This window comes from Pristis pectinata, chromosome 12 (genome assembly GCF_009764475.1).
Source record: "Pristis pectinata isolate sPriPec2 chromosome 12, sPriPec2.1.pri, whole genome shotgun sequence".
Classification (NCBI taxonomy): domain Eukaryota; kingdom Metazoa; phylum Chordata; class Chondrichthyes; order Rhinopristiformes; family Pristidae; genus Pristis; species Pristis pectinata.
This window is the reverse complement of record NC_067416.1, coordinates 29,756,604-29,771,248: the sequence shown is the minus strand read 5'-3', so window position 1 is coordinate 29,771,248 and position 14,645 is coordinate 29,756,604. Positions and strand designations below refer to the sequence as shown.

General features: G+C 37.2%; 1 protein-coding gene across 10 annotated transcripts in view; it reads right to left on the bottom strand.

The window, feature by feature from the left end:
* Positions 1-14,645, bottom strand: part of blnk (B cell linker) — a 161,015-nt gene that overhangs the window by 53,270 nt on the left and 93,100 nt on the right. For 6 of the 10 annotated variants that reach the window (XM_052027908.1, XM_052027910.1, XM_052027911.1 and 3 more), the window contains 4 exons: positions 9,343-9,408; positions 6,730-6,786; positions 3,599-3,645; positions 1,503-1,549 (listed from right to left, as the gene is read on the bottom strand). In XM_052027908.1, coding sequence (XP_051883868.1) covers positions 1,503-1,549; positions 3,599-3,645; positions 6,730-6,786; positions 9,343-9,408 — 217 coding nt within the window. Of the gene's footprint in view, positions 1-1,502; positions 1,550-3,598; positions 3,646-6,729; positions 6,787-7,727; positions 7,903-8,300; positions 8,361-9,342; positions 9,409-14,645 lie in introns of those variants that run through there. The other 4 variants (XM_052027909.1, XM_052027915.1, XM_052027916.1 and 1 more) reach the window with 3 other exon arrangements.

The window sequence follows — 14,645 nt, the reverse complement described above, 5'->3', positions numbered from 1 at the left end:
ACCGATTACATAAAGTGAGCAATGCAAACTGGGACATCTGTGATTTAATATTAGTGAAAATTGCTTTGTTATATGAAAATTGCAGCATAGTTACCTTGCAAATTTACAGGAAAAGAATCCAATTCTAATGAATACATCACAAATGCGGATATCCACATTGCAGCACCATATTCTTAATCAGGCAGATCTGATGGGTTCTGTACCCAACATTCAATGATTTAGTCCTGTCTCAATTGTACTTTAACACCTGGTGACATTAAATCATTTTAGGCTGTATATCTGAATGTTAAGAATTGGCTTTCCAAAATACTGCTCTAGGGAATGCAAGTTCATAAGTTAAGGTTTACCTTCAGATTGCACAAGATGTTTAATAAAAGATATTGGACTGAGCATAGACATTTTCTAAAAAAATTATGTGATCATTTTGTGTGTCTTCGTTATGTGATAATTTGTTTGCTATATTTTCCCAGCAGTGATCAAATTGTTATCAATTAACAATTGTGTTTTTAAACTATTCTAATCGCTCCAGTGTGGTTTTCCTAATCATGCTGAGAAACCACAATGTTATCATCTGAGAAACACGAGGGAGCATTGAGTTTCAAAAACCTGTACATCACTATCAATCATTAAGTAAACTCAGAATTAAGAACAATCTCATTTAAGGAATTTTGTTCCTGAATTCTCATAACATGCAGTTTTGAATGAAACAAACTGACAGATTTGAAATGTATTTACACTGGGAAATCCCAGTGGATCCTGTACCAGTTAAGACTTGGAGTAGGACCTGAGCCTTCTTTGATTTCAATGGGCATTGTAAAGGTGGGAGCAGAAAGCAAAGCTGAAGGTAAGTTTCATTTTTAAGAAGTACTTTGCTTTAATTTAATGTTAATGATCATTTAACCATTTCAGTCAATTTTTGCCAATTTCATCTCTAATTTAGTATTTTCTAAAAAAAATACCATTTTTAAATGTCACTGAATTTAGAAGCTATTCAACAACTCATGCCCTTTCAGATAGAAAAACTGAGAGCAAAGTCAAAGTCGAATTTATTGTCACGTGCACAAGTACATGTATGGTGCAATAAAAAACTCGCAGCAACATCACAGGCACTTAGCATCAGATAAGCAGCATTCATAAGCAAAACATAAATCAATCATAACTTATACACAATATAATTTGCTCTTCGTTATAGGGGTGTTTTGGGGCAGGGGAAATGAAATTTCTTCAGTACCCATTTTAAACCCCGCAGTTTGAGTCTGGGATGGCTTGAGCTCATGAAACATATTGTCTACATACAGATGCGGTAAGTATTGGCTTGGAAACACTGCAGGCAGTGATTCTTGGTGGTGGGCACAAGCTTATAAAATATGGTCCACTAAAATAAATCTTTTCTTTTTAAACATAGCCACTTTTACAAGCTTTCTAACATTAGGAGCCCTCCCAGTCAAAGTGTTTTGTTTTACCATTAATGACATAGCAATCAAATAGTTTTACATGCTTACAAATTCATTGTCAGACCACCGTTCACCACCTGGACCTTCAGCTCCTCCTATTAAGGATAAGAAAAGGTAACTTTGAATAGACCAAAATCAGTGTTAATATAATAATACAGCTTACTTTGGAATACACGAAAGAAAACAAATCATTGCAGGAGGTCCGATTTGAATTCTGGAGAATATAAGGTAAGTTTAAACTTTTGTCCCTATTAATAGTCCATTGAGAAATGGAAAACCACTGGCCAGAAAGTTACATTTTTAACCACATCAAATAAATAAGTAAAGCAATGGCAAAGTGGCCCTTCTACACTAAGTGAATAAAATCTGATTGGACTGATTATCCATGATGTTTCCTGGAAGCTCCAATGGGGCTTGAATGAGGTGAAGTTTCCAAACGTGCATCACAGGCTAGGGATGCAGGAGGGCACAGAATCAGGTGTGGGAGATGTAATGAAGGGCTGTTCCAACATCAGGATCTAGAAATTCTGGTCAGTCATGCTAGATTTTCTGGCATAATTTACTTGTACACAATTTTATAGAACTCTAAGGTCAAAATGTCAGAATCACACGAGTTTCTGTGACCTTCTGCAGCAGTTTGAAAGCAATTGTGCTAGAAGGAAAGCCTGTTAACAACCATGAATGCATTTACCATCACTAGGAATTTCAATTAATTGTTTGCTTTTTAAGAAGTTCCAAATATAACGCCGGATCTTTTGGGTACAAAGAGCTTGAACTGATACATTTTGAAAAGTTTTAAATATTTTTTTTAATTTCAGAACTAAAAACTGTACTCCAATCTATCAAGAAGATTGTTTTGCACGTGTATCATAAAATTGGTTTCTTACAGATGTTTGGTTGATGCTTTGCTTAAAATGTTTACTTTTTGTGATAAACTCACATTCAGATGTATCTTTACCACCCTTAAATATATAAAGGAATAATCTGTAAAACAAATCTTACATTTGGCAATTTGCAAATGGGTATGAGCAGAAACTCGGGTCCAATATACTTTTTAAAATAGGTGCAGTTTGTGCTGGAACTGTCTATTGCATCAATACCTTAAGGGATCTTTACATGCTTGATCCTCAGAGGAAGTGAAAATAGCATCCAGTTCTAGTGGCTAATTTACGGGTAGAAATGAGTTACATGGAAATCCAGGTGAGGAACTTAGCTCAGGTCCCTTGAATTTATGTCTTATTTATTGATTGCAAAAGGTGATCCAAAGGAGCTGTAAGGATTTTGAAGACGTGTGGGGTTTTGGCGGTCTCATATATTTCCTACAATAGTCATCTGAATCATTGGCCAATAGGATTTTGGTGCCAATTCCCGTAGGCTTAGTGTGTGACATGTCTGTTGTAAGATGTATAATACACTCTTGCCTTTGATTAACACAACTGTCTTTTTATTCCTGATGCATGACTTCAATTATGAAATAACATCTGACAGAACAAGATTACTTTTAAGATGAATATAGTAAAAAGATTTCTTTTACTTTAAAATATTCTAGATTAAAATCTTGCACTAGCTTCTTAAACATTTTTAATAAAGCTTAGCATATTTCAAAAATGCAAGTTTAAGTTGTAGTTGCACAGTGAACTTGGCAGGTAGTTTGAAGTAAAAGACTTGAATTAACATTGATCTTTGCTTACAATAAATTCATCAAAAAGTTAAATCCATTGTAAATCTGCAGTAATTCTTTCCAAACTGATTGAAGGCAGAATTGTTTGTTATGTTGTGCATGTGTGTGTTCATCAGGACCTGCCAAGCGTCACTTGCAATGAAAGTCACTTATATTTTAATGTGTTTCACTCAAAAATAAATAGAGCTCTGTATGTTCAATCACAGTAACATTTTCAAAAATCATAAATCTTATTCTTATCATTCCCTGCTGTGAGACGTGCAATAAATATTCATGCTGGTGTTCTTGCTATGACTAAGGACTTTAGTCCTGAAGGTTTCTGGAATTAACTGGGCAAAACTAAAGTAGCTAACCATCTTCAATTTTCTCAAGCTATTTTGCAAGTTTCCTCTCAGAGTCAAATAATAAAACATATCCCATCTGCTTTTTAATTTATATCAAGATTTTTTGTATATGATTTTACCTGAATAATCTCTTTGAGGAACAGTAGGCGGTGCTTGTTTTGTGATTCTGCAGCAATTAAGAGAAAAATAGATGCAAGAGTCATCAAGACAAAAACTACAACAGCAGGGAATGTTAAACTTCAAATTGTTAGTGGTTTCAATATAACATGCACAAGGCCTTATCCGGATATAAGAGCAACTCTGAGTTAGTCCATGCATGCTAGAAGCATTACAGTATTTGGTTCACTGTCAGAGGTCATGTGAGTGAAGTTAGCTTTTTAAAAAGCACCTGGTGAGTAAATAAAATGAGCCATTGGCGTTATTCACATATCCTTACAAATTTCTGGCCTGTTTTTCAAGAGAATGTGAGGTATGTTCTAATGCTAGATATAGAACAGGTAAGCAGTGAGCAGTAGTATTTTTTCCCCAGATGGATTGTTGGTTCACTTTTAGGGCCATTACCATTACCATAGGGAAGATGCATGAACATCCTACTAAAACTCATCTGTTCTTGATCAACACACTATCGGCTGATGTAGAAGCCTGTGGGCAGGTAATGTAAATGGGGAAAAGGAATGCTGAGAAATTAATAGCCTCCATTTGCCTCTTGGAACCTAAAGTAATTTATTTACTTCACTCAGCCACTAAAAATAGTCAGTTCCTTATAGAATCTTTTCCATTTTAGCAATCATCAGTTCAAATAGGCAAAGCATGCAAGGCACATGCTCCAACTTGTTGCATCGAGGTTTGCTTCATGTCATAGGATCCTGATTTTCAAGCAGTAATGTGTCTTTGATTGGCAGGCATATGAGTCATCTTATGGAGCGTCCTAGTAAATTAGAGCACCAGATGTTTGAAAGCAATCAAACAAGTGTAGTCACTAATATTATGTTGGAAAATGAGACAGCTAATCTGTTATGAAATATATCTTGAATTAAACTACTTAATTAGGGTTGGTTTAAGAATAAATATTGGCCAGAACTTTGGGAGAACAACATCATGCAAGAAGTTGTTTCATATCCACATGAGAGGTCGGGTTGAACCTTGGTTTAATGTGGCACTACACTGATGGCACCTCCAATCACACATCACTCTCAACATAGTGCCATCTGAAATAAAGTGCTCAGGGCTCTGGAGCAGGAGTTGAACAAGATTCTAACCTAGAGGTGAGAGCACTATCAGTCGAACCAAGACTAATGCAAATTTCTGAAGTACAAATAAATCTTACTCATAACATCTTGCTTTATTCAAATACACCAGCAAATAATTTATTTAGAGTCTTCACTAATGATGCAAATGAGACCTGGCTCATGTCTTATTATAAGGATACCCTCTACCAATCCAGAGAGATGAAATTATGTTAAAACTTTGATGACAATTCTTTAATTTATATAGCATTGACCAATAAGAACTACAAGGAAAAATTGGCAACAGGTGCCCAAAATCATTGAAGTGTCTTTTCTAACCAAAGTGTTCTTGTTCTAGAAACAAATTGTAATAGGTTAAATAAACCTGTTTAATTTTAACAGAGGTCACAATGCATTGACTTGGAACAGAAAATCTCTACAGGATTGCATGTAACAGAATACCCACCTATTACTGGTAACGAAAAATATACAATTGTTAATTTTGGTAAATATTTAGCTGCTGCATCCCTTTGAATATAATAGGACAGTTAGCTTCTCTAGGTTAGCTTTTCTGATTGTACAAAGGAATGATCACTCAACTTGTAAGAGGCAAATACATCTAGAAATTTAGAGTCATTAAATCATGGATGATCTCATTAAATCCACCAAAAGATTTTGATCATAATTTCTTGGAAAATTGGAAGAACATGTTTTCTTTTCATAATGTATGAGGGAAGTCTCACAAAATGAGCATCTCACTGAATTCTTAAGCATTTCTCCAAATGTACCATATTTCCTTGAATAACAGTTCTGTGGACTATTCATAGTTAAATGTAACCAATACATATTTGGGACAATCTTTGTTTATTTACAGTATTTTCTCTTTCAAGATTTACAGATTATTAACAATACTTCATCATACAATAACACTATCACCAATTCTCCATTCTTATATTGAAAAGAATATATATAACCAGTTGTACCTTCAGTTTCCTGTTTTTGTTGCCATATAATAATAGACCTCTGATTCAGTAAACGATTAAAGTCTGTATACCAATCAATGTATGGACTGATCAGTTTTGGTTTTACTCCTATAAGAGAAGCTATGCACCTGCAAATCCACTCCACCTCAAAGTAAAAAAATATTCAAAAATATCACTTCCTCATCTTATAAAAATGCACCTGCAGTTCACTGGTGAGGAAGTAGCAACACTACCACTATAAACATACTTGTGCTTCAGGCTGTGCCAACCTTATGTTAGGGAACCAAAACAAATAATTATTTCTAAAATATGCAGTCTACCTAATAATAAAACTTAACCCCAAACTTACCATCAAAGTATAAAAAAAGTACAGCTTTGAGCCTTCTTATTAAGATTTTAAAATATCTTTATATGTACATCGGAACACACAGTGAAATGCATCTTTTGTGTAGTGTGTTCTGGGGGCAGCCCGCAAGTGTCGCCACGCTTCCGGCGCCAACATAGCATGCCCACAGCTTCCTAACCTGTACGTCTTTGGAATGTGGGAAGAAACTGGAGCACCCGGAGGAAGCCCACGCAGACACAGGGAGAACATACAAACTCCTTACAGACAGCTGCCGGAATTGAACCCGGGTCGCTGGCACTGTAAAGCGTTACGCTAACTGCTACACTACCGTGCCTGTCCTCCTACATTACCATGCAAAAGCATATTTTAATAAGAATGCAATGAAAATGATACTCAAGGAAATATGATATATTTAGACGGAGGGCCATAAATGAAGTCTTTTGTTTCGATTCCAAATTTTCAATTTGACATTGTTTTTAAGGCATGGGTTCAAGAAATCATCAGCCTCACAATACTGAAATGCTGTGATTATTCCATTTTCTACAATATACATTAGTACTAATAAAGTTAAAGACAAACAAGCAGACTTAATGTTTCTATTTAGAAATGCTGCTTTAAAAGGGTCATGGTTATTTTATCACACAAGTCCTGCAGCATACTGAAGAAAACAACAGTTGTTCTGTGTTCATTCATACCGATCCCAAGTATTTCTCCCGGTTTTACGCATCAGGGCCACTTGCTCATTTTGGAACCTATGAGTTGGAGGAAAGGCTCACAGCTTAGCAAATGCGTGTTTTATTAGCATAACTCCAAAGCACAATTCTTCTAGGAATATATTTTTCATGTGATAATCAAGGAATAGCTTTGTCAAGCTTGGGGAAGATTAACCAAATATTAAGTAAACCCATCTCATCAATCACTTTGCTCAATTCTATCCAAACTTCCAACAGGAAAAGGAAATAAACTGTAAATAATCATTAACAATCAATATACAAATTTTAAATTAGCTAGATTAGAACATAGAACATTACAGCACAGTACAGGCCCTTTGGCCCACAATTTTGTGCCAACATTTTATCCTGCTCTAATATCTATTTAACCTTTCCCTCCCACAAATAACAAACAAACCCATTTCAGTGAGATAAGACCTGAAAGGACAAAGGTAATTTTCAATTTTTTCATGTGAAGTCCACGATCGCCAGAGCACAAACAGAACAAACAACTGAAGAGCTTGAAAAAGGATGTTAAATGGATCAAATAATGACCGACTTAGTTATATAGATTTTTTTGACAGTGATAGTTATTGTTTTAAGCTTCAAATGTGCTTGATGACAATGAGCTTTTCCAGCAGAACCACCCACGCTCTAAAAATGCACTACACCAGATGCAAAGTTAGTATTCTAAATTTTAAGAAGAATGCTATTATGTAATTTGCAAGTATCAATTCCTTCACATTTGTCAAGTAATCTGTGCCATGACTAAGCACTCCCAAATGGTTGATGCATTAATCCAGTCAGTAATCTGGTAGTGATAAGCAAGGAAATGCAATACTCTGATTGCCCACAGTACTCCTGGAAGAAGAAAGAACAAAAAAAAGACAGGTTTTCCTTTCCCCTTTGTTATCCTTCCAGAAATATGGATGTGGGGAAAGATAGACGATGCCCCATGATTGACATGCATGGTCAATACTCACCATCAAGGCCCACATAAATAATTGTTGTCTGGGCAAGGTGCCTTGGCACCTCACAGGAGAAAGGCCAGATATCAATTGTGCTAAACATGTCTCCGTCCACTTTGTAGATTGGTGGGATAGAGGTGGTGTTTCCCAGTTTATAGCAGCAAGATTCCCACCTAGCAGGAACATTCAACTACAATGCCAAAGAGTTAGAAACAATATCAACACATTTTCCTAAGTCATTGCTGAAAGGATCCCCAAATGGTACAAGACCTGGTGAAACTGGACATTAAAAATCAGAAATGGAAGGGCTGTTTACTGGTGTAGCTAATAGTGCTGCTGTTTCACAGCTCCATTGACCAAGGTTTAATTCTAACCTTTGGGGTTGTCTGTGTGGAATTTGCACATTCTTTGTGGGTTTTCCCTGGGTGCTCTGATTTCCTCCCACATCCCCAAGAAACGAGAGTTTATAGAATTATACTGCCCCACCACTTCCAATTTGTAATGTCCACTTTCACCAGATTTTATGCCGTTTGGGGTGGAGGGAGTAAAATATCATTACTGCGGGATTTGTGAAAATGAATGACTGACATTTGGTGCCGACTTGGTGGACTGCTTCTGTGTTTTTATTGGCTCCTCAGGCAGGAAAATCTATGAAGAAGATGGAAGAACTTTTTTGCCATCTGTAAACATTTAGATACATTATATTAGAGCCAGCAATGAGGATCAGCAAGGCTGGTTACACGAAACAGGGATCTTCATCTAGCTGTAACCATAATAAAACTATAATAAAATACAACAGCAATTTCACAATACGGCAACAATCATATTACATTGTAACAACAATAAGAAGAACATCTTGAAAGGAAATCCATTTTAAATATGCTTTTCCATTAAACTAAATATATGAATGCAGCAGATATACAATACTGCATCAACACATGATACATGTTCCCACAGGTACTACACAGTTTCATTTTAAAACACTGTACAAAAATCAAGTGCATTCTAAATAGTAAACAATGTATAAACAGGAATAATTTGCCCTTATTGTGGTAAAAAGGCACTTAAGATAGGAATAATTAAGCAAAAAAGTGAGATTAAAAAATACTAGGGCAGGTATTTTATGGTACCCTACAGAGGAGTAAGAGGGACAGAGAGGTGACGTGACAAGGAAGAGTCATAGCTTAGGCTCTAGGCACATAAAGACAGAGTCATACATGGCGATGTGAAGGAAGTCAGATTTGTACAAGAGACAAAAGAGGGGGGAAAAAACCACATCCTAGCAAAACAGTTATAAATAATTAATAATAATTATAGCAAATATTCAACATCATTTTATTTGATGCATTTGCTTTCTTAATCAGAAAGATCAAGGGTTAATTTATTTGAAGGCTAAAAGAGACATCCACCTTGTGAGATTAAATATGCTCAGAGTAACTAAGACTGCTTGGGTGTTTACAGAGAAAGGAGGAGTGAAGATAAAAAGGCTGTTCAGTCTGGTTTCTTTAGGAAAATAAGGCATTCAGAAATTGCAGTTAATTCATGATCTTCGTAGAGAACATTTGCTGAAATCTGATCATAAAATAGGTTTATAAACGATGTAGTTACTTAGAATGAAACATGAACTTACTTTTTAAACTTGCTGATAATCCCACCATCATTCTTTTTAATGTCATGAACTATTTTTTGTATTTGCCTGTGAAAAAGAAATGACAAGAAATAAGTTGTTAGCCTAAATTGCACTCTGTAGTCATGGAAAGATACAGTGCAGAAGTTGGCAATTTAATCACAAATTAGCACTGTAATATTAATGCAGAGGCACTTCAGTGAAAGGAAACAGTGCTCTCCAAAGCATTGGAGCTGATGATTCTGATCAATGTAATAATAACCTATACCACTTGGTAAGGCTTCAGATTAATTGGTATATTTAAATTATCAGGTTTTGTCATAGGATGGAGCAGATTTCGAATTAAAATGAGTGTTAAAAGGGTGGCATAAAGTGATCCAAGGTTCCTGCTGCTCGAAAATACCAGCTGGCATCTTTTGGAAACAGTGGATGTTGTGAGAAAATAGATTTGCACTCTCTTGACATGTCCTCCATGGTGCGGTAGCCCTTGGAATGTGTCTAAAGAACGAGATCTAGGTTGGAGTGCCAGAAAACAGTACTGTATATTAAATTGTAATCTGGATACAGTCATTGCTACTGGAAAGAACAAAGGAAGTAAGAAGTGCAAGGAACGCAATAAATCAATTGAGTTTTGAAACCTTTTTTTGGAAAAGAAAACAGAATGTAAATTTACATACTAAATTATTACTCTGTACAACCTGAAAAATTATAAAGGGAACCATGTGAAAAAGCAATCCTCATTATGGAGATAAATTATCCACAAAGAAAGGGTCTTTGTTAACAGAAACAGCCCAGAATACAATCTGGAAATAAAAGCAGCAGCAGGAATGTGTGTCTCGTGCTGTCAGGTACAGAAGAGAAGGAACAATGCATAGGTTTTGTATTTGTATTTTTCACAATATGGGTGCAGCCCATTTAGCTACCTCCCTTGAGAACAACCTCAATATCTTTCCACTTCAGAAAAATATCAATGTCCTGGCCTCAACTACTCAATCTGGCAATCAAGTCCAGCAGTCAGTGACCATCAGTGTAAAGAAACTGTTGTAGGAGACACAAGAGAAATGGTTACTAATGTGTTTTCTAGATTTATCATTCACAACTCTAAACTTATGCCCACTTGTTCTCCTGCCCTACACATACTAACCATCAACTTTTTAAGTTGACATCAATGCTCTCACCCACGAGTAAACCCGTCAACGTTTCTGCAGAAAATATGCAATTTTGTCAGTGAAATTGGAAACTGTCAGGGTCAACCAGTTAAATTGCTTAGATGGTGGGATGCAAGTCTGATTCAATCAGTCAGGTATTACTTTCTCCATTTGTTAGTTGTGCACACCTTATGGAAGGAATGTATTCAGACTGGAGTGCATTGTAGTGTGACATAGATAATAATAGGGAAATCGCTACTCCATCTTGTGCCTGCCAATTCTTTAACAAAGTTAGCTCTAGGCTTGACCTTGAATGTTCTGGAGGTGTCAATAGGTCAATTCTAATCCCTTCGCTTTTTGTTGCCATATGGTTGATAGTGTCTCATCCACTGAAGTGCATGTCAATTTTTCCTCAAGGTTTGGCATTGTTCAGGTGGATTATGGTCTATATTATGGTCTAGGTGGCACTTGGCTGAAGTATTTTATGAAAACTGGTTCAAAGGGAATCTTGCTGTGCTGCACAGGTTCAATATCACTCAGATCTTTACGCCAGGCTACTATGGCTTGACTATCAATGTATGTGAGGAGACAGGATTTAGTGGGTGGAGGGATACTGATATATATTTTGAAGAGATCTATCATGTGGAAGTCCTCTACTGATAGTATGTGAGCAGTTTATTTCCCACCCCACCCCAGTGTGCAGCTCTTCAACATTAGCCACTGAATTGTTCAGCTTCCAGTATGCCAGGAGGTGTTGTTTGAGCAGGAAAGTCCCTCAAAGGCCACCTTCAGGTATCAATGTGGTGGTCAATAACACGACCTGCTGAAAGTAGTTGTGGCCCTGATGGAATCCTGCCTGTTCAGCAATACTCCTCCCTCAAAGACTGCAGATGAAATGAGACATGGGTAATTGGTTGGTAACTTTGGGGATAATTTTTGTACACACAAGAGCAGAGTATGGTTATTCGACCTGGTTGAAGAATTGCCAGATGAATCCAGCACAGTCAACCTCAACTAAAGGCTCTGAGAAATTGAAAAGGATGAGGGGCTTTAACCAAGGTCACAGTCACAAAGGTCATCAATTGTGGCTTTCAAGAGATTAAAGGGAATTAGAAGAACTGAGGGAATGGAAAATGGCAATTTGTTTCCCAGTTCCAGAGTTACTGGTCAAGTTAGAAATTATGCCAGCATTCAAGGTGCACTGGATGGAAGGGATTGGAATTGGAACTGGAACTGGTTTATTATTGTCACTTGTACCGAGGTACAGCGAAAAACTTGTCTTGCATACCGTTCATACAGATCAATTGATTACACAGAGCATTGAGGTAGTACAACGTTAAACAATGCAGAATAAAGTGTCACAGCTACAAAGTGCAGTACGGACAGACAATAAGGTGCAAGGACATTACGAGGTAGACGGTGAGGTCAAGAGTCTATCTTATCGTACTAAGCAACACTTCAATAGTCTTATAACCGTGGGATAGAAGCTGTCCTTGAGCTTGGTGGTATGTGCTTTCAGGCTTTTGTGTCTTCTACTTGATGGGAGAGGGGAGAAGGGAGAATGTCCCAGGTGGGTGGGGTCTTTGATTATGCTGGCTGCTTTACCTTGGCAGCGTGAAGTATAGACAGAGTCCATAGAGGGGAGGCTGGTTTCCATGATGTGCTGGGCTGTCCACAACTCTCTACAGTTATTTGTGGTCCTGGGCAGAGCAGTTGCCATACCAAGCCATGATGCATCCAGATAGGATGCTTTCTATGATGCATTGATAAAAGTCGGTGTCAAAGGGGACATGCCAAATTTCTTTAGCCTCCTGAGGAAGTAGAGGCGCTGGTGAGCTTTCTTGGCCATGGCGCCTATATGGTTGGACCAGGGCAGGATGTTCACTCCTAGGAACTTGAAGCTCTCAACTCTCTTGACCTCAGCACTGTTGCTGTAGACAGGTGCATGTGCACCACCCCCCTTCCTGAAGTTAATGACCAGCTCTTTTGTTTTGCTGACATTGAGGGAAGGTTGTTGTCATGACACCATGTCAATCCTTCCTATACTCCGACTCATTGTTATTTGAGGTATGGCTCACTACGGTAGTATCATCTGCAAACATCTGCCATGCAGTCATAAATGTATAGGGATTAGAGTCGGGGGCTGAGAATGCAGCCTTAGGGGGCACCAGCGTTGAGAATAATCATGCCGCAGGGGTTGCTGCCTATCCTTGCTGCTTGCGGTCTGTTGGTCAGGAAGTCAAGGGTCCAGTTGCAGAGGGAGGCGTTGAGTCCCAGGTCTCGGAGTTTGGTGACGGGTGAGCACGTAAACATTTTTTCTCATATAAAAAGGTGACATTGCCATTGGCCTGACCAATCCCAATGGCCCCTTCAAATGTTGTAATGTTTAAGTGAGCTGATGATTTTGGAGAATTAGTGGCTCATTTATTTGGCATATTTTTCCCCCAAAGAAGTTGTTATACATGACAGGAAAGCTACTAAAGTACAACTGTTAGCTTTTCATTTTCCTCAACAGACTTTCCTTGACAGGACCTGACAATAGTTCCTTTCATCAGAAACTTCCCAAAGATATGAGGAGGAAAATATTTGGAGCTATTATTGTTTCTTCAACGTTAATTCAACAGAAATTTCATTACTGTGTGCAAATTGCTGGTTAAGGTCAAAAAAAAAATTGGCTTCAATAAGGTAAGTTTTATTTAATTTAAATAATTATGATGAGATGTTCAAAACTGAGACTTTTAATTCCACACTATGATATATGAGGGAGGGATGGTGATATTTAGTGTATCTGTTGCAGTACCAAGCCAATTTGAAAGCACTGTTTAATTTGCTTACTCATTCATAGTGAGAGTTGCATTATTGTACTGCAGCATCAGAGGGATCAATGTCCATGAGAAAATGTGAACAACAATTTGCCAATACAAAAATAATATATAACAAGCCCAGGTCTGGAGGTAGCCAGTCAGGCCACTTGTATTCAGGACCTCATCTACAACACATTGCTGCAAACCGTGATGCTGGTTTCAACAGTCAAGTGATTGACCAGCAATCTGACCATGTGCTGCTAATGACAGGTGGACAATTATTTTGAGAGCATTTGGGAAAGTGCAGCAGCAACTCCTTTTCTGTTGCATACTATTCAATTCTAGGGCATATGGACCAATGGTGCATGTTGTATGCTCCTGTACATCCCACAGGATTGCAATTGGTATTGAAAGCAAATCATAGAAAGGCAATGTGTTTAGTCAGGCAGCCCACACACTGGCACAGCAAAGTCCCTTTGAAAATCAACTGAACTGGTTGTGTTATCAGCATTCTAACACTGATCTCATTTTGAATCTACTGCCACCTTATTAATTTTGACTTCAGTTAGCTAACAAATAGCCTTCATGTTCTATGTATTATTTAGTTTTTTTTTAAAATGATAATTATCACAGTGTCAGTACAAATACAAACAAGACAAGAAAGCAAATCTCTTCCATAGAATTTAAAACAGCAACGGGGATAAGAATTGATAATTCCTGTTAACAATAGATAAATGATTAACCTGCCTGAACAACTTTGCTCAGTCTGCTATTTTAATGGAAGGCATTGATCCATTTAATTTGAATGCATTAGCTCCCTGTTACAGCAATATTCTGAGGAAGGCCATCTCAATTGATCAAATTGTTAACTGCTTTTATTACCAACAGTAACATTTTGTTTCATATTGGAAAATGCTTTGTGAGGGTAAATGGTTAATCAGCAATTTAAAATAGACAATACATACCTTTGTTTGTGAAAAATCTTTTGTCAGAAGTCTGTCTACATTTTGTTTTGATAACATTTCTATATACAGGCAGTCCCTAGGTTACAGAAGGGTTTTGTTCCTGTAAGTCAGAAACGTCCATTTTCTATAGCTACCCATATCGTATCGCTATTACATACACTTGCTATAATTCTTTCATTTCAATGTCTAATCACCTTAACGCCACCATAATTAAACTGAAGGATTTTATACTGTATCCAGTCATTAATGAATACCATGAAACATTTTATTATGTATGGGAGAATTTGTGTAAAGTAAGATTTTCCTAAGTCAGGTCATTCATAACCCGGGGAGTCTCTGTACATTACAACCTCTCAAAGCTGCTTAAAAATGAAAACTGTTTTTAAGAA